Source organism: Tigriopus californicus, chromosome 2, assembly GCF_007210705.1.
Source record: "Tigriopus californicus strain San Diego chromosome 2, Tcal_SD_v2.1, whole genome shotgun sequence".
Classification (NCBI taxonomy): Eukaryota; Metazoa; Arthropoda; class Copepoda; order Harpacticoida; family Harpacticidae; genus Tigriopus; species Tigriopus californicus.
This window is the reverse complement of record NC_081441.1, coordinates 4,432,959-4,457,636: the sequence shown is the minus strand read 5'-3', so window position 1 is coordinate 4,457,636 and position 24,678 is coordinate 4,432,959. Positions and strand designations below refer to the sequence as shown.

General features: G+C 41.3%; 3 protein-coding genes and 2 long non-coding RNA genes across 7 annotated transcripts; 3 read left to right on the top strand and 2 right to left on the bottom strand.

Moving 5' to 3' along the window:
• Positions 1-53: 53 nt before the first annotated feature.
• On the top strand, positions 54-1,765 carry LOC131891539 (histone-lysine N-methyltransferase SETD7-like). Its single transcript, XM_059241149.1, has 2 exons — positions 54-1,165; positions 1,244-1,765. Exons 1-2 carry the CDS (start codon positions 176-178, stop codon positions 1,553-1,555), a joined length of 1,302 nt encoding a protein of 433 aa, XP_059097132.1. The 5' UTR covers positions 54-175; the 3' UTR covers positions 1,556-1,765.
• On the bottom strand, positions 1,681-5,875 carry LOC131891498 (uncharacterized). Its single transcript, XM_059241101.1, has 2 exons — positions 2,087-5,875; positions 1,681-2,015 (listed from the first exon to the last, which is right to left on the bottom strand). Exons 1-2 carry the CDS (start codon positions 5,801-5,803, stop codon positions 1,800-1,802), a joined length of 3,933 nt encoding a protein of 1,310 aa, XP_059097084.1. The 5' UTR covers positions 5,804-5,875; the 3' UTR covers positions 1,681-1,799.
• Positions 5,876-7,470: 1,595 nt separating this feature from the next.
• On the bottom strand, positions 7,471-22,654 carry LOC131877267 (uncharacterized). Of its 3 annotated transcripts, XM_059222890.1 has the most exons (5): positions 22,068-22,654; positions 21,285-21,677; positions 10,173-10,431; positions 8,815-8,968; positions 7,471-8,279 (listed from the first exon to the last, which is right to left on the bottom strand). In XM_059222890.1, the coding sequence occupies exons 2-5, from the start codon at positions 21,418-21,420 to the stop codon at positions 8,097-8,099; spliced, it is 732 nt and encodes a 243-aa protein (XP_059078873.1). In that variant the 5' UTR covers positions 21,421-21,677; positions 22,068-22,654; the 3' UTR covers positions 7,471-8,096. The 3 variants fall into 3 exon arrangements, with proteins under 3 accessions (XP_059078873.1, XP_059078874.1, XP_059078875.1); XM_059222891.1 differs by lacking the exons at positions 21,285-21,677; positions 22,068-22,654 and adding an exon at positions 13,962-14,359; XM_059222892.1 differs by lacking the exons at positions 21,285-21,677; positions 22,068-22,654 and adding an exon at positions 12,293-12,461.
• LOC131877269 (uncharacterized) lies at positions 12,570-14,878 on the top strand. Its single transcript, XR_009372859.1, has 2 exons — positions 12,570-13,614; positions 14,379-14,878. It is a non-coding gene; the product is annotated as an uncharacterized LOC131877269 (long non-coding RNA).
• LOC131877268 (uncharacterized) lies at positions 16,596-19,424 on the top strand. Its single transcript, XR_009372858.1, has 2 exons — positions 16,596-18,540; positions 18,979-19,424. It is a non-coding gene; the product is annotated as an uncharacterized LOC131877268 (long non-coding RNA).
• Positions 22,655-24,678: the final 2,024 nt, after the last annotated feature.

The window sequence follows — 24,678 nt, the reverse complement described above, 5'->3', positions numbered from 1 at the left end:
GTTGCCAAGAAAAAGTTTCGGGTTCAAAAGCACGCGTACTCATCAGAGAATTTAGAACATCCTGCTCACTTCACCCTCCTGGATCTACGTAAATGTGTATCTAGATTTCAGGCCTGAAAGAAAAGCCATTCAGTGAGGCGAGGGACAAGCTCTAATCGATTTGAAGTGATCGGTGATGGAGAGTCGTCGTTGTAGTCCACAAATAATTCGTACTTGGTGGAATGATCTGGTGAAGTTTGGTTTCAAAACACTTCCCTCTGAGGAGAGCAGTGCTCTGGCACCCACTTCCAACCCAAATCAGGCCAAAAGTGTGGAAGATTTTGTCGCTTATGATCCTTATTCAGGAGAGTTGGGCGATTTGGAACACACTGTAGTGGACGAATTACCTTGTGGTTACAAGACCATTCGTTTGGAAGACGAAACCATTTTGGAAGGAACATGGAGAAAAGGTTTGCGAGAAGGCAAAGGTCTGATCCGAGGAGGATATCTACAAATAGGGCCCCAAATCCAAGCCATCACGGGCATTTATCGCCATGGCGTCCTTCAAGGGCTTGGGAAAGTGTTTCTTGAATCTGGCATCTGTCTCGAAGGCCAATTTCGCCAAGGATTTCTCCATGGCCCAGTGTGTGGGTACAATCCTCGAGGGTCTTTGGTCTTTGTTGGATGTTTTGATGGAGGAAGGCCAATTGGCATAGCCTGGAAATGGCTTGAAGGGGATGGTTTTCTCTATGGACGACTGGATCGATCAGGCGAGTTTACGGGGAGTAACATTGCTTATCTCTATCCTGATCTGGTGACTTGTTTGATTGGTGAGTTTGCCAATGGTCAACTGGTTCAAGGACGAGAGTCCAAGATTCAAGATGCTCATATGCATAAGGAGCTCCTAAAATTGCGTTTCCATGAACCACGTGGTCCCACATTCATGCTTTGGAAGTCTACTCTAACAGAGATCCGGGTTCCTCCGCTCCAAGAAGATCTTTACGAAAAGAAATACGTCGAAGTCCGCGATTCTCAATTACCCGGAGCAGGGGACGGCCTTTTCGCCAAGGTGCCACTAACTCAAGGTGCCACTGTGGCCTTTTACAATGGGATCCGAGTCAGACCCAATGACACGCCTCCATTCCAATCTCGTGATTACGAAATCTACGTTGACTGGAACAAACCCGTGAGCAAAATGGAAACCTTGATTTCATTGATCTCTTGATATTTATGGTAAAGTTTCGATATGTTTATTTGATTACAGGGTTCCAAGTCAGATTACATGGATCTGCCACCAGAATTTATCTCCATAGAAAACTACCGAGCCTCTCTGGGGCACAAGATCAACCATTCGTTTGCCCCAAATTGTGCCTGGGACGTTGTTGAGCATCCGGTGTTCGGACGAATACCCAGAATAGTTACTTTGAGGGACATTGAGCCCAATGAGGAACTGACCTGCCATTACAAGATTGATATGGAGGAGGCTGTTCTTCGTGACAATTTGGCCTGGTATGTGGCTCAATGGGGGAAATTATCTCAATCTATGCAGGACACGCAAAAAATGTCTGAAGAGTGAACTAATATCTTACTTCCTTTTTTCCGTAAGTCTTTAAACCCCACCATTTGTGTTTTGCACATATCAAACAAAATTCTTTAAGACAACCTCAAATCTTGAAAAAAGTATGCTTCAATTGCATTGACTAATGGTGACTGATATCCAAAATGAATAGCATTTATTGTTCCATGAATGTTCTTCGTCTTTGAAATACAACTTGCACGCTCTTAAGGTTGGAAAATAAATTATTGTCTATTCGGCCCTACTATTCGTCTTTGGTTCGATTGTGTTGCATCAATTTATATAGGGGAACATTAGTGTACCCACTAATGTTCCACCAGCTCCAGAAATCTGGCTCTCGAAACCAGTCCTTGAAGGCCAACCAACCAAAGGTCTCCACTATCAATTTCCGTTGGCGGAAATCTGAGGTTTCGTGAACACAGGGCAAATGTCCGGGAAGCGTGCAAATGGTGCAAAATATCTGAGGAGAAGAAAGAGACGTTGAATAAGACATTTTTTTATATTATGAAGAAATAATTTCATGGTACATACCTGTTGCTCATTGACCCAACATCCGTCTTCCCAATGGGTGTTTTCAAGACATCGGGGACACCAATTTCCCGGGTGAAGTTCGGCAGTGCAGTCAAAATTCTCATGGCCCGTTTGATGGCATCTCCAGCAATATCGGATCTTGGCCAAAGACCGGTCTCGGCTCGCACTCCTAGTTCGTCGCCTTCGAATTGTTATTCCAATGTTCTGGAACTTCCTCTCGGAAACCTTATGATCCTCGTCCTCGTCTTCAGATCCTTCTGAAACGGTGTCTAAATCATCCTTGGCGTGAGCCAATTGGCGCTCTTGGCTCTCGATCTTCTGAAGCTGTTGCTTCTCAGCCATGATCTTTTTGGCGAGTTCTTCAATTCGTGCATTTCTCTCGGTGGTCGTGTCTTCCTCGTCATCAGAGGTAGCCAAACTAGAGATATCAACGGCAAACTTTGCGAATTCTTTCATGGGAGAGGCTCGCACAGTCTCGGGAGTGGTCACGATCACATTAGCATTCTCCAAAATGTCGTCGGCAGGAATAGTGTCAGCTACGCTCAAAGCATCTTCGTTGTCTTCATTTTCCAACCCATTGTGGGCAATGAGTGTCTGTGACGTTTGGTCATTGGAACACAATGAGATGGCGTCCAGGTCTTTGTCCGGCCAAGTTGGATCCACGGAACTTCTTTTATCGTCGTTCTTATTGAAGGCCAATGTGGCTGTTGGAGTCTGTCCAACCTCTGGAAGGTACGATTCTTTGGTTGGCATATCCAGCTCGGGGTACCAGATATTTTGTTCCATGGTCTTGATCTCGTCCAGTTTCGTCTCGATGTTTCTTAGTTTGTCCAGGATGATTCCCAGTCCTTGACCAAGGCCCTCTTCCAAGCTGTCAACATGGTGTCCATCACCTTCGATACTTTGCTCATTGTTCTTTTGAGAGTTCAGCGGATCTTTTGAATCACAAGTCCCTTGAACGTGTTTGGCAATTTGACCGTTCCATTTCCAAGTGGATGGCGCCAAATCGTGGTAATCAATCGTCAAATTCCGTTGTCGTTTCTCCTTTAACTTGGAGCTGGAAGATTCGAATCTATCCTTCAACTGAAAAAAGGTCAAATCTTCGTCCTTCGACTCAGTTGAGTCAGGTTGAATAAATTTCTCCAACGTGTCGTGTTCCCTTTGGAACCCATAGGAAAGCAGGATACTCTCGGTCGTTTGTGTAAATTGGGTACAATCTTCAGAAACGTCATCGGTTCTATAGAAGGACCCCGTTGAGGTCATTTCTGTATAAGGGTCTTCGACTTTAGTCTCTGCCTCTTTTTGAACCGCTGGTTCATTCGTCCCAAACTCGTCAGTATTCGAATTTTGAACGTTCGATTCTCTCTGAGACGTCAAACCTCTTTGGCCTATAGATTCTTGGAACGTTGATTCATGGACCGTTGATTCCCGATAGCTTGAATTTGACACACTTGGTCTTGTTTTGACCTTCAAGTCTTCGTCGGAGGCTTCGTCATCGACAAGCTTTTCAAACAAGTCGTCAAAGATCAAACACTCATCTTTGGAAACTGTGAGTCTTTCCCGAGGTAGAATGTCATGTTTCACATCCTGGAGCATATCTTGATTTTGATCAAGCTCAGGATAGGGTGGCAGGGGCAAATTGGCCTCCTCATCTGGAAAGGTTACCTCATCGAATAGCATGGTTCTTGGTTGATCCGGAGTGTTTGAAAGGGGTTGAATGATCATTGGTTCATGTATATTCACATCCCCGGGATTCACTTCTTGAACCTCATCATTGTCGTCGTCGTCGTCAAAAACGTTCTCAATATTGTTAACGAGTAGCTGATCAGTGTTGAGCCCCAAATCGATTTGTTGGCAAAATGTCGTGGGAACTGGCGGGGGAATGTGTTTCCCTTGGGACTCCGATTGTATTTGCGTGTCGTCCTTTGAATCGAAGGAACGGTGGGATGATGATGACGAGCGGCCTTTGACTGACAGACGCCTGACAAGGTCTTGATTGGCTTGATCATTCGAAAAACCAGAGAATCTCCTGGGCCTATGCAGATGATAACCTTCGCCTCCAGACAGTGGAACACTTGATTCTCTCCGCATATTGGAAGAAAATGGGACGGACAAGTCTTGCTCCAAGAAACTGGCAAACCAGGTTTTGGTCGGAATCTGCTGAACACTTTCTATCTTGCTTGGAAACTGTGGAAGAGGCTCCTCTTGACATGATGATGATATTGGAGGATCCTGAGGAACTGGAGATTGTCGGCAATTTGGTGGGGGAGATGTCAAATCGTTTTCGGTAGTCGTTTCTGGGCTGTCTTTTGATTTGGATCGGAACACTTTGGAGGCCTCTTGAGAAAGAACCTTGGCCAGTTCCTGTTGCTGAAATTGATTCATCTCCCTAGATTGCAAGGTGATACTTATGATTTCCGACTTTTGACTACTCGATTGTGCTTGTTGTTGTTGTTGTCGCTTGCCTTGAGTTCTGGCTACATTTTGGGTTTCTTGGACCATCTCATTGCATGAAGACTTCTCATAGCTTGACACGTACTCAACCGAAGTGGATTCTTGCTTTCTGCTGAAGTCTGACAATTCTTCAAGGTATTTATATTCTTGATCGCAAGTTTGACTTTCATAACTACAATTGCCAACGCTACTAAATTGCTCCAGATTTGTATGGATCTCGTTTTCAAAGCTTTTTGAGCCATGAACAGATCTCATTTCTTTCGCACCTTCGATTTGAGTGGTTGAGTGATGCTCGTCCATGTGAGAGATGAATTGTTCCTTTGATTCCGAAGACTGTGAATAAGTGTTCCAAGAACATCGGTCACTTTTATTGACCATCGATGTTTCCACTTGTGAAGAAGTATGATTACTCTTTTCGCTTCTTTGATCAATTGATTGGAATCTCTGAGTAGGATCTGCTTGATCGCAATATCCATTGTTGGCCTGGAACATGCAACTTGAACGAATCTGGTCCATGGCTTCAAGTTTTGGCAGGTGATCTTCAGAAGGGTTCCGCGTTCGAATCGTAGCCTCCGACGCTTGTTTTCTTGGAATATTTGAGATCTCTTCGGAGACAGTTCCACCTGCCCCAAACGCCAGATTTTGCATTGGTTCCACAAATCTTCTCTCAAAGTTCTCAAAATCGATGCTTTGACTATTCTGTGCAACATCATGTTCCCCATGGTCCAGTACGGAAGTACTTATTTCATACTTGGAGCTCTGTCTTTCCCGAGTGCTCACATTACTGGAGCAATGCCTGGTGCTATTGTTGTTGTCGTTGTCGTTGTCGTTGTTATGATTAGTATTCGGCAGGTCTTCTCTCCCAATTTCTTGACTTTGTTCCACGGCGTTGACCAGATTGTTAATGGACGAGGATCGCTTAGTTCTCGCCGACGAATAATTGCATCCGAGTCCTCGTTTGCTCTTTTGCATATTCGTCAGCATCCCAAATCCAAAGGGACCATAATTAGCACTCTCCATCGGCATCTTGGAACCACTAGCACCCTTCAGACTTCGCACAGATCGACGCTTATTCAAAGCATGTTCCCACAAAGCCGGACCCGATTCTTCACCCGAATTCAGGCTCTCTTGGCTTCCCATGGCGATTCCAGAGATCTTGATCGGAAATCCCGATCGTCGCAAACCCGTGGTTCGATCATGGTAATCGGAATCGTCGGAGTCACACGAGTTCGGAGGCTCTGAATTGCCCCGATAGTTCCTCATTGTCCCGGGATCAATTAAACACTGGGCAACTCATTCAAATCAGTAAGAGGGTGGTGGTGAGCTTTCGGGGAGATTTTGCGTGTGTCAGACGGACTTTCCACTTCCATTGGGTGAGCAACAAGAGTTCAAGGGAAACTCATGAGGAAGTTTGGGGGGGGGGGGGGCGGAGCTGACGTGACCCCTTATCCTCGTGGCTTATCCTCGGTCCATCCTCGTCACCACCTGGGCTTCTGTGCTTGACTTGGCCTTGCTTGGCCTGTCTGGGCCCATTCGATCAGCCCAAGTTTCGTCTGGGAAAGTGGGACAAGGATAGGCCGGACTACTCGCCACATGCACGCTCACATTAAGGGAGTGCGGTTGGAAGAAAAGCGTTCGATTGGCGATTTGTTGGTGTCAATTGAGCATAGAGCGTTTAAATATCAATGTCATTCATATGATAAAATCATTGACAAAGGGAATAAATCGACACAACTGTATAGATGAGTTTTGAAATGCAATTATGACGAATTGTATTTCACGTGCCTTGATTTCAACCATGTTTGATCATAACAAAATCATTTGTAGATGTGATGCCCGAAAGTGCATTCAAAATATCTGCTTCAGTGTAACAAATCGTTTTTACAAATAATTGGAAATGTGCAATTATATCGATCATGATTGCAACTGCCTTGACTTCAAACGTGCTTCATTACAATAACCCAGATTGGACCCCACTAAACTTATTTGTGAAATTTATTGTTTTTACCAAGTTTAACAAATGTCCATTAGGACATGTTTCTCGCAATAAAGAGGGTTTTTACAATCAAATCATGTTTAGTTGTGATAAATCTGATTTACAATTACTTTCAGCTTGTAATTCAACTACATTTTGATTACACTACCATCCTATTATGAGCCTAGTAAGATGTTCATTTCATTCCTATGACATTTTGTCGACAAAACGAAGAAAAGGGTCAAGCTTAATGGACCTGAGCTCATTCATAGATCCATCAAAATTGGTCACGAATGAAAAATCTTAACGTAATCGTGATCTGAAATTCAAATGCATTGATTAGATGACTTCAGTGTAACTGACCTTTTTTTACAAATAATTGACAATGTGCAGTCATTTCACTCACAGTTGAATAATATTTCACCAATATGGAAAGGCGTAGAAGGATGATGATTCGTATTGCAATCACTTTTTTATGTCGCTTCAATCATCATCTTTTACATTTTGGTCTAGTTCGATTTTGAATTGAAATTGAGCTTTTTTTTCGAACACTGCATCGCCTTACAGTTTTCACATCGAGTCTCTATCCGGGGCAGGAAGTGGACTGAGCCCCGATTCAACTTGGGAGAAGGCCAAGGGACAAAACAAGTAGAAAAATGATCTAATCTAGACTTCCATGCTAATGTTTCGAAAAGTTTTCATTTTGTTATTCGACATTCAGCTAATTGTCCGCCGACCTTTAGAGTATTATTTTTGCACGACTATTGCGATTTGAATTAAGTCCAAGCTTGAAACTGATACCTCGTAAATGTTTGGCATGTCTTAGCAAGTGAATCCAATCACGAACGCCGTGTGCAAAATTACTCCTCTCCTCATTAAAAGGCAGGATGCTTCCAAAAATTGGCAGCCTGCTTTAAAGTTCCAATCAAAACAAGCCCTTGTATCGCATTTCAGGTCATGTGTCGTAATAATGCGAGTTATATTTCAAGACTATTGAAAATAGAATTCCGACAGAATGTGTTCTTATATTGGTGATCGATTAACATTTTCGTTCATTCTAAAATCTTCGACCAGACGAATTTTCCCCCACTTTCGAACCCTCACCATCAAAGCCTTTTTTCTCCGAGATTTGGATCAGCATCGTCATATTGAAGTAGTATGTAGTATGTACTTGAATGATTGGATCGATGAAGATGGCGCTTACTTTGGGGGGTAGATGAACCGACAAATGGCATTCTTCATCATCATAGCAAGAATAATACGATTTCGCTCGAGCGATCATTGGCTTCTTCACTTGCTCATTACTTTCACCACGGACTCACAAACAGCCGTTTTGATATCTATTCTTTCGTCTCCCTTTCTTTTTGCTCGGTTGCGCACAAAATCAAGAAGAAGCCATTGCGACAAGGCCAAAATTTAAAGATAAAAGGAACACACACACAAACATATTTTTGATGGAGGCCAGACGGAATGACAGCGGACTGACTGACTGACTGACTCAAATGAAGAAGTCGACTATTTCTTCTGTCCAAGAAATTTAGCTGAAATAGGTATAATGGCCACTGGCTTGGTCAGTCAATTCTAGATCGTTTTGGTGGTGGGATTCGTCGATGAGCTACTGGGGCTCCGGGACGAGGCGTGCTTTAGATGGGCGTGGACGCGAACGAATTCGGGCTCGGGACTACAATGGCCACTGTCGCCGCTCTCGGGATCCGAACCTGGATGAAGATTGCGTCCCGTGGAAACGGACGGCTTCTTTTCGAGCTAAAATGAACATGATACATTTCAATTAATTGGTCATTGAAAATTGGTAGTGGCCACGTCATGTTCTGTATCTTAAACGAACTGTACTAATCATGATCAAATTGCGAAAAAAGACAAAGTTTTGATTTGGAGTCGTTTGTGGAACTTCCTTTTGGTAATGCCTTATGATATCAATGTCAACACAAAACAAGCCGATCAAACACACAACGATTTGTTACATTTGCTCTTTTATAGGGGGGGAGGGGATGCTTTAAAGTTTTTTTAAGCACGGCTTCCGGCGAATCTTCCGTTCGAAGTGTCCGAAATTAGTTTTTAATTGTCTGTCTTCCAATCGAGTGGAAAAATGACGCGGATCAAGGCAAGTCCCTAAATTGTTACTGCTGACAATCATGGTTGCCATTCCAGATCTACAGGTAGTTTCCCGTGTACGTACATACGCTCGTACGTACAAAGAGCTCAGAGTACAGGATACACCTCTGGTGAATGCCACTAAAATGCCAAATGTCTGGCATTTTAAGCATTGCTTGGGACTTACATCTTCAATTTTCTTGGCTCGCTCCTCGAGCACCTTTTGGAAGTCCGTTTTGGTGGCTTGGATCTCGGATTTCTTCTCGATTTCCACCCTTTGACGATTTCGCTTCTCCATGACCTTCTCCAATTCAGACTTGGTTCCAAGAACATTCACACCACTGGAAACATTATAATCGAATATCACATATCGAGATGGGAAGTAATCGTGCGATCGACGTCGAGAAAAACGATCCCACAAGTAACGAGGGTTGCCAAATAGTTTGGCGAATATAGAGTCATTTGAGTGTGTTGATGTGCTAAAGCAGTCATGAAATAAATCAAAGCTCTATGGACTAGTGAATAAAATAAATTGATGCCAAGACAAAAAAGGTTTGGGAACCAGATAGATCCCGTTGTGGAGGATATCAATTTGACTTCGAATCACCTTAAATTGGTGAGAAAAACATGCATCAAATTCACAAGTCGGAAGGTGAGGGAAGGAAGAAAAAAGCATGAACAAATCACCTGAAACGCTAAAATAAAATAAAAAAGATCGTAATTGAGCGATCTTGTTTCATTTCCTTTCCCAACCTCGATCCTTCCCTCCTAAAATTAAAATGCTATTCCAAAATATCAATGTTTCGTCAGAGCCTGAAGCGGAGCTGTTCTAAAATGAAATGCCTTAAAGGATTTTGAAAAATCAAGTTTTATCACGTATCCCAAAAGTCAAACTTAAAGACAAAATAAATAGAAGCAATGGCAGAAAAATGAGTTCTTTAGTGCTAAAAGCCCCAATTGAAAGAATTTTGATAGCTAAATAGCCGTGTCATGTGATTTTAGGTTTTCGGTAAAGCATATGCATTCTTCAACGTCTTTTGAAGCCAAAATGAATGGGTTTTACCAGACTTGTGATTTTGAACATTTTACTTTCACTCTCCTCCAACACCGATTAGGCTTGAACGGATTGCTTAATCTGTACTGTTTGGTGGAAAAACTTCCTGATGTCTCAACATCGCCTAGTTTGGCAGGCTAATTAGCCACCATTAAAGGTGTTCCATGATTAATGGAATATCCAGGAGAGATGCATGAGGGGTTGTACTTGATTCCATGACCTATCAATTGTACCTCGGCAGTGAGCGTGCACAAACTGCAAGAACTAAGGAGTCTGATACTCCCAAGACCGGGACGCCAACATCTGGAGTTCAGTATCAGTTTCAGTGAATGTCTCAACTCGTCGTGGTCGTAGATCTTCGACAAGTTTCCTCCTACCAACGACCAAGATTTGGCATTTGGAGTGCTCAGTCAAGCTCTATTTTGGCCTTACAAGGGGGTTGTTGCGACATGCTCAAAGTACGGAGGCTTATGTAATTCCTGGCAACTTACGCTTTGGCATTCCATTTAATCTCTTTGTTCAGATTTCTGACATTCTTTGATTCTTTGCATGGATTGTAGATCTTCTTGGGCACAACCAAACCGTCGTGATCGAATTCGTGATGCTGTGGAGGTGATTCACTGAAGGGACTCATACCCCCGGGATTCCCCGACTCAGGCGACGGATCCGAGGGAACCTTGACCAAATCTGAGGAGGGGAACTTGTTCCTGGATATCGCCAGGGACTCTCTGAATTCGGCCACCATGGCATCTGCAAAAGACAAAGACGAGAATCATTCCATGCTATGGGCTATTTTACAAGATTACGTCATTGATGGCATCCAGATTTTGTCATGACAGTCTCGTCTGGCGAGTATTTTCGAGTTTGATCACACAGTATTATAACCAGTATGGGCCCAAAGATCGTGAATGGAGGGATCTTACACGCATTGTATGTAGGTATGCTTTATGCTTCAGTTGATGGGCTTGTAATTTTGATTTCTCTAGCAGAAGTTGAGGTTTTAGCGTGAGCATGAGGGAGATGATGCCTACATGTTCATACGTGTACGTACAAAGGCCAATGGGGAGCGAAGGGAAAACGACTTGAATGATAACAATTTGTGATTAATGAACTTAGTGAAAACTGCCAGTCCAAGTCCATTTTGAAAAGGTGGTCGAAAAACAGTTGCACTTTCACAATCTCAACCAAAACACAAACATTTGGATTTTCCCCTAAAATAGGCAATGAATCTCACTTCCTTAGCCGTGGGTGCGTGTTCAAGTGCACAACAATATTCAAACAAGACATTAGTAGTATCGTCACAGGGATGTCTAGCATTTTTTGGACAAGATCGATCTAACGTGCTATTTAAACTTCACACTTTGAAATTTTACTTAATGTTTAAAAATATATACACTTTTTTGCTTCATTTGAGCTAAAACATGATCTCAAATTTAGCATCCAACTTAAGATGGGCGAAAACCATTTTTCTCTTAGTTTAAATTCCTCGTTTTATGTTTTTTCATATCAAATATGGGATATTTCAAATTATGCTGAGTTTTAAAAAAACAATTGTTACAAAAATCACCGATTCTACCACGGTTTCTCTGGCTAAGCATATCAATTTGGTGTCTTAGGCCAGGCATACAACTTTAATTTATTTTTCAAAGTAAGTCTCACCGAGGTCGGACCAAATATATGAACAACCCTGTACACTTTTATGATTGGCATGATGCAGAAACGTTCACTTATGTGAATAAGAATTGCAGAAAACGTGTGGTGTGGGTAAATGGTAAGTACTTTTTGAGAATTATTCAACAAAACTTGATAAAACGAGTGCTTCATTTTTTGGTACGACCTGCTCCTCGCTCAGGTTGTTTGCAAATGCGAAACATGTCAATAATAAAAGCGATTGATTAGATTCGTGGTGCCTCATACTTCAAAGATACGCGTATATCGATCATGTCAAGTAAATGACTTTTTAGCCGCTATTTGATTTTTTTCCCTGGTCAATATTGCTGTTTGCTTGATAAGGATTTCCCTTAAATGGATCAGATTTAAGAACTGGTCGCTTTTCGGGTGTAATTAATCGGTATTTGAAATCAATTCCAGTTCTTCAAACCCATTGCTTTTCTTGGCTTAAAATCTGGCGATGATTCAAAACCATCCTTCAGTGAGAGAGCTCAGTCAGGGATTCCCGAGAACATTTCCTACCCATAAGTAAGCACATAAAACAGTTTTGCACCTACTCGACAAAGATAATTTCCCTCCAATAATTTACTAGTGGCAATTTGCAAACTCTTTAAAGCGCCTAAGGGAACCAGGGACACAGAACCCACGATCAAACATTAAGTAATTATTGTCACATGAAAGAATCGTAAAACTTCCTTCGGCTCAATGTTTTACGGCTTAAAGGTCTACCGCAGTCTCCAAGACTAGCGCATAAAAAGTTTCAAAATCCCTCCATGCGATTCTTTTCTGGAGTTACCGAAGACAGAGGGGTCCTTTTCCGTTCGTCACTTCGCTCTAGGTCGAACCTAACTAACGTGGGGTACGTTATTTTGTACATTCTTCTGTCACATTCTTCTCACTAAATGGTCACCAATCCAAGAGTTAATCTTGATGATCTTACTTTGAACTCCTTCCATGGTTACGTTGTTCACTCAAACTTGGATCTCGCCACTCTGGATCCGTGTTATCTCTCTTCCAAGCAAAAGACAGGCCTTGGACGCCAATCAATTTTTGAGGAGCTCTGCTGTTTCTGTGTCAGCTTGAAACCCGATCCATACGCTGAGGTACGTTGTGCGTACTTGCTTACACCACGACCCCACGGACGATTGTGTGTTTTAATGTTTTAACCTCCTACAAAACATTTGAACCCTACACAAAACGCTCCCTCGGCGGCCCGCTCCTGAAGTTCCTGCCCTTATTCGGCACTTTATTATCGCAAAATAATCAGCTGATCCCGCTCTCGACTCTCTGAATGAAGTGACATGATTAGTCAGTATTGTGTGTACGTATTTTCGTGGAAACATTCCTCTTCTTGGGATTTGCCCTCTCACCTTACGTTACGGATGCTTGATTGAGACTGAAAGGACAATGAACGTCGTTCCATGTCTGCCTGGTTTAAGCTATGACTACGACATCGACATCCATACGAATTAGATCTAGACCTTTCGTCTGAACAAGGGTTTGGTGAGATTCATTCTCGTTCTCAATGCTCTTGGGGACTCCTGAAACTCGTGACAGTCACGTCCTTCTCAATGAATGCGATCGATTCGTTCCCTTTGAAAAAGTACTCTGAGCAAAGTCCATAGGTCAAAACCATGTTGAATGGAGTGTGCCAGAGATATTTGCTTAGAAACTTGAACACATCCATCAATCAGCCCTACATGCGAATGGTCTCGGGGAAATTATCAGGCCTGAAATTGGTCGCAAAAATCAGTGATCACTCAGACAACCCTTTCTTTGCCTCACACTTTTGCACATCATGGGACTTTCTCAATGAAGTGAATCCCAACTCACAACTTTGTTCACGATGATTTTTTCGGGAACTGGGCGAAACCAATGGAGGATTGGAACTCCCGGTACTATTACATGTCTATATAGTAGTAGTAGTAGTAGTAGTGTACCTCTACATGAATTAGCTCTTCTTGCATCACTCGATTCACAGACACAAATATACATTGCATGAAGCCAAAAAAGGGGCTCGCTTGGCTGCATGTAGCTAGGATTTCTTATTTCAGGTCGACGCCAATGTCAAGTGACTTTCTCTCCGGAAGCAAGGTCTTAATGTCAACCAAAATCTTTGAATCTAGAATTTGCCGTCGCGGGAGTCTCATTCTCATTGATTTGATGGAGGCCTCAAGGCAAAATTGAAGAAGAAAAAATACACACGAATGAATGGTAGAACGGTCCCTCGAATCGTATTCGACGACTTCGGTTTGCTCCCATGTAAGTATAGATGTAGTATGGTAGATGTCCATGGTTCATCCAGCACGTATCCTGCATGCGTACTGTATGCAAAGCCACCGTAGAAAGTTCAGTTCAGACTTGTGGTCAGAGTCTGATGCAAGTTGGCCAATGGCGTCAACGTGTCAATGTCATAATTAGCTTGAAATGGATTCAACTGTTCAATTCCAATCTTTTATGCCGCGTAATCGGCATGACAAGTTTCAAAAAAAGCGATCATAGTTTTTTTTTGTTACATTTCAACACATTGGCCGTTGCATTAAATCAGCTGACTTTAATGTGATGGAAAAAAACACATCGCAATTCAGGTTTGAGAAAAAATCTCCTACCTTGTAGTAGAGATGCCCGCAACATGGTTATTTGTAACTGTTGTTGTTGCTCCGAATCGTCGTTCGAAGAATCACTTCACTCGTCCCATTCAGTCACTCACTGTTATATCACATGATAATTCCGCCTAAAACTGGTCAGCAGCAACAACTCGACCACTTCTAACAACAGTTGCCAAAACCAATGGACAACGTTGGAGTTGTTGGTTGCTTTGGCCCAGCTCTTTTGTTACGTCGCCTTTGCACTTCTAGCGAATTGAGGGAAAGTCAAATCAAAAAAGCCCCAGTTGTTGTTAACTTGGTCGTGTTCATTCGTCTTCAAGCTTCTTCCAAGCTCTAAGCTAGCTTCAATCTCACACAAGCTACCTTCTCAACGGTTTTCTACCAACTACCGGTCCATTCCGATCTCTTCCATTTCAGGTCCATCGTGGCCTAGCTACGAACTCCGTTCGACTCTTGCGCCAAACGATTCACTCGATTCGCTCCTCACTGCTAAAGCTACCAAGATGCACGACGTTCTCGGTTCTAGTCAAGATAGAAGCCCAACTCGGCGTTCAAGTGGATTCCGGTGAAGAACCTGTGAGGAACGTAAACATTGCCGTCGGTTTTCTTGAGGGGAGACGGCTTTCAGGGGATTTACCGATTTAAAAGGCTTGTTTGGATGGAATGGATCATCCATCCAGAGGGGAGCAAGTTCTAATGAGATGTCTGTTTGTGAATTGTGTTCCGGTTCTGTTTCGGATCACAGAGACGTCTTTGTTTGTCCTCATTTTGAGCTCTTTCAATTGAGCCGAGACAGATCTTTATTGACAAATGTTGTTCTTTTCAACATTGAAAATGGGATGTCGTCGTCAAAAGATCCTGTCTGCTATGGATCCAAGAAACGAGTTCCAACAATACATGGTTTACAGTTTTGTTCACATTGAGAGACTCTTTACATCGAATGAAAGACACTATCCGTTGAGGGAGGATAGAGGATCTGGGATCTTCTATACTAAAGTGGGCGATTCATTTCAATCAAAAATCAGAAAAGCTATTTGTGTGTCACGACAAATATAGTCATTATAAGAACATTTGGCCTAATAGGGCAAGACAGAGCAAGGACTATGTCTCTTTACACGATCGCATCAATTGGAACTTTGACTAATATGTAAAATCAAGTACTTGGTAAAATGATATGCCCAAAGCCAATTCATTATTGGCTTATTACAGATCGAAAATTGCTCGAGTCAAATGTGCTCATTTTACCATTTTATCTAGCAAACGGAAATTTCAAAAACACTTTCTTAGGGCAGAAAAAAGTTCCAATTCTACTACTTGAACCTACACACTGCATAACTGCATATCAACTTTTGTTTTGCCTAATTTGTCCTTGGTCATTCACGGAAAGACAATTGCGCCCAAGATCATTAACCGAGCTTAAAGTCGTACTCGGCTTTTGATCTATATTTCTATATTTGTATCTGGTCTTGCATTAGTACAACTTCTGACGTTCGTGATGGTAATCAATCAATTTCTCAGCTTTTCGGCGTCTTCGACAAGGTCGCTTGGTGCGAAAACCAACAACAGTTTATCTTCAACCTTACTTCATTCTTCACATTTCACACAAATTCCAACTGACCATTGACCGAATTTTGGCCACACACGTAAGAATCTCGGATATGGAATTGGAGTCGGAAATGATTTCGCTGACGAATAAGGAAATGATTCATCAACATGCAGTAAATGTTCAGTACTGTAAGTGGGTGTGTGAATCTTGAGATGTTTGCACGTCATGCAAAGTAACACCAACCAAGTGGTGGGACCGCAGGATATGATCGACAACGACGGGGCGAAATTAAATTATTACCATTATGGCCGGTCATTATTTGCGTTGGTAGTATTTGGTTTGACGAGTAGGAGGGAAAATGAGGAAGAAGTTTACGTTTGTTGGTTCGTTTGACTTGAAGGGCATAACGCGGTGAAATGTTGCATCGTTCCTCAATGGCCGATTACAAACCATAGATGTTTAGTTTTGATCTGAAGATAGATTTTAGCAACTTGCGTTGCAATTACAAACATTCCAATCATTTAATTACAGGGTAATGATAATACAGATGGCCTTCAGAGCATGAAGGACAAGTGCAACATCACTTGATCTTACCTGTTTTTTTTTAAGAAACTGCCAACAATTCATTTTTAATTAGTAGCTAACCAACTTCTGGTTTTAGTATCCTCCCACCACCCAAAACCACCTCAAACAAAAACATTTTCTGTGTTCTTGCTTTGACTTTCGCTTATCCTACGTATTTTGTCAACAAATGGGGAGCTTTTGACTGGCAAGACGGAAAAAAACCGCTTATCAAGATCCTTTGCCCAAATCAAAATGACTAAGCACATTGTAAACCTTAACCTATCGACGGAAGAAGTAATCCATGTTTTCAGCAATATTATGGCAGACACTAACCATGGTAAATAAAAGAGCAATGCTAACATAAAAGCAACGAAACTACACGGAGAAGTCGAAAAGCTAGATTGTGACCATGCGCTTGAAAAGCATCACTTACAATGAGTATTACATTCAAATGTTAGACCTTAAATTACCTTAGATAAAATTACTTGGATATATGGATATTAAAAAAACCTACTCAATCTTGAAAACCAAAAGTGAAACTTGGACATTTAGTTCCAGCTTCGAAACAGCAATGATCAATACGAAGGATATTTAGCCGGCTTTTTCTACAATTATTTAAGATAGTAGTACTTCATCCAAATCCATCACAAGCCAACACTCATTAGGCACCTTGACCTAGTTTCAAGAGTTTCAGTTTAATGAGTGCAAATTGTCGCAAAGAAATACTTTGTCTTAAAAGTAGGAGGAAAGAACAAAAGCAATTAATCTTGGGATGGGAATGGATTTAATTGATCGCAGCTCCCATGCCTACTAGTCACCACTCAAAAAAAAATACTATAGCAATACCGCTAATCCGGTTCTTAATGGTAGTTTAATCAGTCGCAAACCGCTTTCCGTCCTAATGGAGAAAATGAAATTAAATGAACGGAAGAGAATCCACTCCAAAGCAGGCCAATGATTATCTCCAAAACAGCCAGCCACCTCTTGTTGAGCAATACTGTATCGTGCCCCACTAAGATTGAAGAAATCTCAGGCCAAGATAACGGAGCCCTGGTTTTATTTCCGACCAAAAAGCTCGCAATGTGCATCAATGTGGAGGAACAGTTGTGACGAAATGAGCTCTCAAAGGTAGATAAGAACTTTTTTTATGACCTCTCTAACCCAAGCAATGGCCTCCCCCGCTTCATGAGTGTTTTATTCCTATCTAAAGGTGGATGCACACAAAGTATGGACTGCAAATTACGTGCAAGACAGGTTTCCAACCAGCTCAAGGCTCCTGTGCTCTTGGATGAATGAAGGACGTTTCGCTGCACCCAAGAAAGAAGGTTCATTCAGGCCAGTTGAGGCGTAGTCATTTCAAGATTGAGCCTCCATGTTTTGAATTTCACCACTTCAAACGGAGAACGTGAATAACACATTCATTCAGTCATCCTATCCTCGCTCTCTTCAATTCAACCAAGGACGTTTTAAGTACGGAGGTACAAGTAGTGAAAAGATTAAGAGCCTGCGAACTAATTTTAGAGCGGATATGTGTATTTTTTCTTTTATCTGTTGCATGACTTAAATTTGTCTCGCGCTTAACTTAGCTACTATTAAATCAAGAAGGAAAATACCTGTGGTAACATGAGTGGAAAACAAGAATAAAAAATCATGGCACCTACATAGAGATAAGATTTATTCAATTTTTTACTTCACCAAGCCGATAGACCTAAAACATTTTTTAACCAACGTTAAAGCATTAGCGGGGAAAGTATTTTTTGAATAAAACTAAATCTGGGAAGTAATAGTAATTGATTTTAGCGTCACATACATCCTTCCCATATTCATCCAATAATCATTGGAAAGAATTGTAAATTTTTGAGCAGATTATCGTAAGATACGAAAGTCAGATAGTGAATGATTCACATAATTCAAGTGTCAAGAGTTGAAGCTTTCATTTGATTGTATTGGATCAAAATGATTAGGCTAAGGTATTTGTAATTCAGGGGCAAGAAAAAGAATAAGAAACATTTGTCACAAGCGTAAGGGGAAGGATCTATCTTTAGACTAAAGCACAAACGTGGTATCGTGGTACACGCTACAAAGTCCATGAACGTTTCGGTTCAAAGCAAATTATCAAGTCACTCAAACTTTAGTTTCAATCGCATGTTAAGCTTTGCATTAATTTAAATCATTAAGATCAGACGTCCATTTGGGCAAAATGATCCATTGTTAACTTCCAGCTTTGAAGTGGAGTCGGTGTGATTGTTTCCAAACTAATCGAAGAAGGCCTGAAAATCCTTGACTTTTCATTGGAAGATTTTAGCGTTTGATTACAACCTCAATCATTTTTCTCGGTGCCGCCTATTCCTACATAGTAGACTAATGTTGAACACGAGCATATTCGCATCTTGGAGTTTGTTGCCAAAGCCAAAACGAAGTTGAATTTATGCCAACCATGTTCCAAATGGAGAGTGGGTGGCCACAAAGGTATGAGGTTCTATTTTGATTTTAAGTAGATCAGTACCCGAAAGTAAATGCGATGGTTTTGAAAAGATTCCATTGTAAAGCGTACTTGCGATCTCGCTGGAGTCATCCTTTTTGGAACACTTGCAATTAAAGCATGACTTACATGGCCAAAATTGTCGACTTTGTGTTAGAACGAGCTGTAAATGTCAGTCAATCTCTCGCTTCTTTTGACCAAAAGACATAAACACAGAAGTAAATATTGCCTCACGAGCTCAACTACCTACCAACAGAGATTCGCCTAGGATGTGGCCTCCAGGATGGAAAGTGAACAAGCTTGGGATTTTTGGTGGTGTCAAAAGCAAATATTGTTCCGCCTTGCCTTGAACTGAACTTGAGGAAAATCCTCCTTCCCCCTTAACAATACCCTGACTCTCTTTTTAACTTCCTTGACATTTTCAGCACGATCACTGATCAGGGTTGGCATCACAATCATCATCATCATCATTATTATGATCATCATCATCATCATCATCATCATCATCATCCACTGGGATTGAGGGGAAAATTCCTTGAAGATCGACTCTTTGCAGAACGTGACAAGTGCCAAAACTGCACAATCAGGATGGATTCGGGAGCAAATTCATTTCGATCCGTAACAAAAGGTGGAGAAGTTCACGTCATACCATCATCTTCCGAAAAGCTGCATCATGCATGATCAAATGATGACTGCATTCTCCTCTAACATGGACCAACATCAGCCATATGAGTCGAGATATCCAATGCACTTCCTGTATCCAAATTTCAAGAGGCCGGATCCAAATGTCAGGCCCATGAAGTGATGTACAATGATGTTTTTAGACTGGAGCTCTACGAACATGGTCAACTTCCGTTGTTTTTTTCTTCAATTTTCACGGTTTGTCAATGGACGTTTAGAGAAGGAAGGAAGGAAGGAAGGGAGGGAGGGATTGGTTGGACATCCAGCTTTGTAACGGATTTTTTTTTACCTCAGGTAGAATGGATGGAGTCAGGCTAATCAATCCTAAGTAGCGTCAGATACAAATGGCAAGTGCGAAACCTTCAACAAGAGACTTGTCTTTCAATCGAACGTTAGTGCCTCATCATTCTGCCGTTTTCTACAAGAAAAATGTTGGACCAATGACAACATATTTGTTGATGGAGAGCAGCCCAAGGATGCACTTGCATTGCGCACAAAACTTAGCGAGATGCATTTACGTTGGAAAGTCATTCACAACATTCACTTTCTTGTTCAAGCCAAGAACATAACAAGGGGGGCTCTATTGATAAAAATAAGGAGGATGCGCCAAAGTTGAAGCGCTTAAAACACTTATTGTATAAACGATTATTTCTATCAATGATCTTGAAATACGACATGGTTTTGCGCTAAGAACTTTCGAACAGACGTCTTATTTTTCCTCTTACAAGAGGTTAATTTGGTTAGCTTATCTGATTACTTTTTAAATTTGGGCGGCATATTTGGAATTATTTCGACCGATTGGTTCAGTTTTTGTTTTCAGTTTCATCAAAACTACTACAACTTCTTTGATGAAACTGAAAACAAAAATTGAACTACTTTGATGAAACTGAAAACAAAAATTGAACTGTTATGATCAAACTGAAGACAAAAATTGAACTACTTTGAAGAAGCTGAAATCAAAAATTGAACACCTTTGATGAAACTGAAAACAAAAAATTGAACCAATCGGTCGAAATAATTCAAAATATTCCGCACAAATTTGAAAAGTAATCAGATAAACTAGCCACAATAAGCTTTCCTAGGAGTGATAGCAATGCGATCGTTTAGAGAACTCTTAGCGTAAAACCGTGTCGATGTCGGTTGACGTTGTGTGTGGCCATTTTTCTTGGCTGTGATTCATCTCATCCTGTGGTGATATTGCAAGTCATGCCAATGGCAACATCTCTCCAATTTAGCGACATATGCCTTTTAAGCTAAACATTCCACTTACACTGCATATTGCCGAAGTTAAATTATTCAAGTGATTATTCAACGCCATCCAAATTCCTAAGAGATGAAGTTTCGGCATATTTGAGTCGTATATAGACTTAATTAAAATGCCTCTTACTTCCTTTGTTTAGCAAACAAAGAAATTGCTCAAAGGTCTGGTTATAATTCCCAGCCATATTCTTTGTTCTTAACCCAACCAGTGGGAAAACCTCAACCTTTGAAAGTTCTATCTAGAGTAAACTCGTCGTAAAAAAAAATAAAAGGAAAAAAAGAAATAAGCACTGCACTTTTCACAGCTTGTCGAACAAGAAGACAAACTACTTGACATTGGCCTATTTTGAAGCCATGGCAATCATTTGTTGACTTGACAAATCGGAGGCAAACTGTGCCGAGAAGCTTGGGAATTTGTTCAAGGAAAACTCAACATGAGGGATTATGATCATTGCTAACCATCTCCCTTGTCGAGTCTTGAGAATCCTTCCCAAGATTCTGAAGTGCTTCTTCCCAAATTACTCAAGCAATTCTCGTCGTCACATCGTATAATAATTGGCAGGAGGGGGCTCTTCCTTAAATCAAATCAGGTAATGCCATACGAAGGGAACAAAGCGCACATTTTAAGAAGAAAAGAGATTCTCAAATTTCTCTCTTAAGATAAGTGCCCGTAACAATCAGATTCGGGATGCATTCAATTCGTTCAGCGATCCGACGACAAAGCCAGGATAGTAGAGAGAAAGTGAGGATGAATAAGCTACAGGATAAGGCTAATCAAGATGAAACTCACCTTCTCCCTCATCGTGTTGGCGTTCAAACAAAAGGATCTTAGCTTTAAGAGCTGGAGATCCAATCTCCGGATTGGTCTTGGCTCTGGGATTGTTCAATTGCTCGGGAGTGGGAAGTGGAACGTCCCCGCGGAACATGACCAAACTTTGTAGTACACACTATCGAGGTATGATGTAAAAAGACAACTGTCGACCTCTGGACACTTGAGGGGCTTCGATTGACGGTCTAGAACCGAGTCTTCTCTTTGATTTGGGGATTGCACAACGTTTTCCAAGAGTTCCTCAAATGCTTATGATGCGCAGTTGACGTGAGCGAGAGAGTCCTTTAAAGGAGATCTGCTTACCATTCACGTAGGGCTTTCTTTATTTTCCTCCTCCCTTGTTATTTTGGGGATCTGGAACAAACCAACTCTTGAGCACGTTCTGACATCTAGGGGCTGGTTTGAAACACTTCCTTGGTTGGCATTCAAGAAAGCAAAGGCCACTTACTTTTGTTCTTGATATGTGCCAAAGCTACTACTCCTACTAGCTGTAGATGCTCTTGTCATTGTCGCATAGCAATAAACTTTAATTTAAAAAAATCTTTTTATGCAGACATCCGCCAGAGGTCTTGTAATTCTCCGAATTGCAAACTTAGATTGAATAGAAAAGGCAGAGAGGATGGATGATCAATAATTATTGGTGCAGAAGAGGCTCTATTCAGCGAATCAAAGAAAAATAAGCAACACACATTTTGAAATTTGGACTCTTTTGAAAAATATTACAACTTATCAACCCCCACTTACCCTGAAAACTTTTTATCTTCGATGCACGCGGTAACACCGTCAGCCTGCTCAAAATTGCCAGAGTAGAAACGAATAGCGGTTTGCCAAAATCGACCCTTTCTCACCCAAAACACCGTTTTTTTCTGGGTTTTGCAAGAAATTTGCAAGACCACTACCGTCCATCCTTCGTGGAAAAAGACAATAATCAAGACATAACACTACTTCAAATCGTCTTTTCAGTTTTGCCTAGACATTAAGCAAGCACCGACATGTTTTCTCACTGGATTCCTGTTGATGGCCTAGGGTGACCATTTTAGTCGTAAATGGTGTGACGTGCTCTAAGATCCGAAATACAAATCAACTAAATAAAACGAACGTAAGTATGGATTACTCAAAGGCGCAGCAATTTCGTCAGCAAAGTACATAGTTTTATGCACATATTCAAATTTTATATATCAATCTAGTTTGTTCCACTCCGCTTGAGCAAGGTAGAGTCACGGACTTCTTGAGTTGTGGACTGACAAGGGAAGCGAAAAAACCGTATCGCCTGAACCATTCACTTCATTCAAAATTAGCACTTAATAGGGTCACAAGATCTTGTCAAATATACGAACCTGGACAAATTTGGGCCCAAAACTATGCTTGGGGTAGTGAGAAGATGTGGTCAAAGTTATGTAGTGATGAACAGATAAATTTTGAATTCTGGGCCAATTGGCAGTCAATTGCACAAGCTTTCGGCAAAAGAACTTTGAACGAACCATTGAACAGAAAATTAGATAAAATGACTTGCCTTTAATTGAGGAAAACCAAGGTCCTCATTTTCTTATTATTTTTCGAAAAGTGGTCCAGAGCTGTCCTGACCAAGAGCAAGTCGATTTGGCTGGAAAGAAGCCCGCTCCACTCATAGTCCATATTTCTAGATGTTCGTGGTAGAGCTCTAGAGTATGGATTCTTCGGGATCCTACTTTGTTAATTTCTATTGATCGAACTTGATCCTTGCACAATACAGTCTATGCACTTTCTTTAACATAACGTTTATGAATTAGATTTCATACAATGTGTTGCGAAATGAACCAACAGAGGAGCCTCTGAAAGGAAAGCGATGTGCACCCGTCAACTATTCTAAAGCAACTGATTGATTGTGAGACTAATTTCTTTCAATGAACTTCACCCACTTGCCAACTGGGGACGCAATCATGCCCAATGCTATTTATGGGCGTCAATTTCCTGTGTGCTCTGACGAAAAAAACTTCACTTATTGTCAGTCACGATCGGACTGCAAATTCTACTCTCGAAAACAAGGCATTACTAAAACAAGCAAAGATCAGACAAATGAATCCAAAAAATAGAGATCAATTGTTTTAAAAGCCTGAAGAAACTACTTTGAAATATATCCTTACCTTTGTTCAAAATACAGTTAAAAAGTCTAGTTCATGTTATGAAGTTTAATACCAACCTCGAAATGTTTTCAAGAATGGCCTTGGCCACTTGGTCATTTGATCACTCAATACATTTCAGATCTTGGGAACCAAGCAACAATTCAGTAAATGCCTCTCCTTCAATTGAGCCGATTCATCTTTGACCAAGTGATAATGATCATTTGGCCATAGAACTGGCCATCTTGCTAATTGTTCTAGCTAAGCCCTGAACTTCAAACCGAAAATCGTAGTTTCTTTTCAGCAATGTGGGTGTTACAAATGCCCCGTCGTTCTCTAATGATTCGTCTTTGTGCCGATTCCGGCAACAGGTGTTGGTGGGATCAAGGAAGTGTATTACTTCGTGTACCTCGGATATGTGTACTTTTTTTCTCGTCTTCCATTCATACTTCCTTGTTTACTGAACGCTCAGAGCAAGCTTGAAACTTCCCCTCCGATCCGATTATTGCAATATCCATTCTCAGGCCTTTGATAATTTGATCGATCCTGGTGCAGTCTCGATGATATTCTTAAATCAGCCTCGAAGGATGACGAGACACAGTTTGAGGGCAGGAAACGGGTTTGAGTTTGCCTGCCAGTCGAATGGTTCATGCTGTTCGAGCGATGAGACAAAAATGAATCACGGAGGCAACCATGACAGATGTGTTCAGGGTCACTTTAGAGGACGAATTTATTCGCGTCCACCTTCCAAGGGAGGCGATGAATCAACAGAATCGTTGTTAAAGCATCAGGCAAAGCACGTGTTTGATTTCCATTGAAAAGCAAAAAGGACAGACGATAAGTGGACTTGGGGCTTGAAATGAAGCTTGATGGACAGGTCAGGGTTAGGGGAAGAGTTCGTTTACTGTAGTTCGTTAGTTTTCACGATTTATTGGGAATATGTAGTAACCCTTTAACCCTTAATGATAGGTATGGTTGTGATGCATGATCTGTTTGAGGGGAATTTGCACATTTTGAGTTCAATCTCCCCAATACGAAAAGGGTAAGTTGGTTTCGATGTAATCTTCATTAGCAATCTATATTGTCATATTTATCAACTCTTGTTATGGAAATTATCAAGCAGTTTACCAACTAAATACAGTTTCAAGTCCTGGTGGTCTGTTCAAGCAGTTTGTTCGTGTTACTCATGGAAAAAATGTTAAGACAAGTAAAAATGTCTTTAGATTTTTTTTGGCTTAAAAAGACTTTTGGGCCAT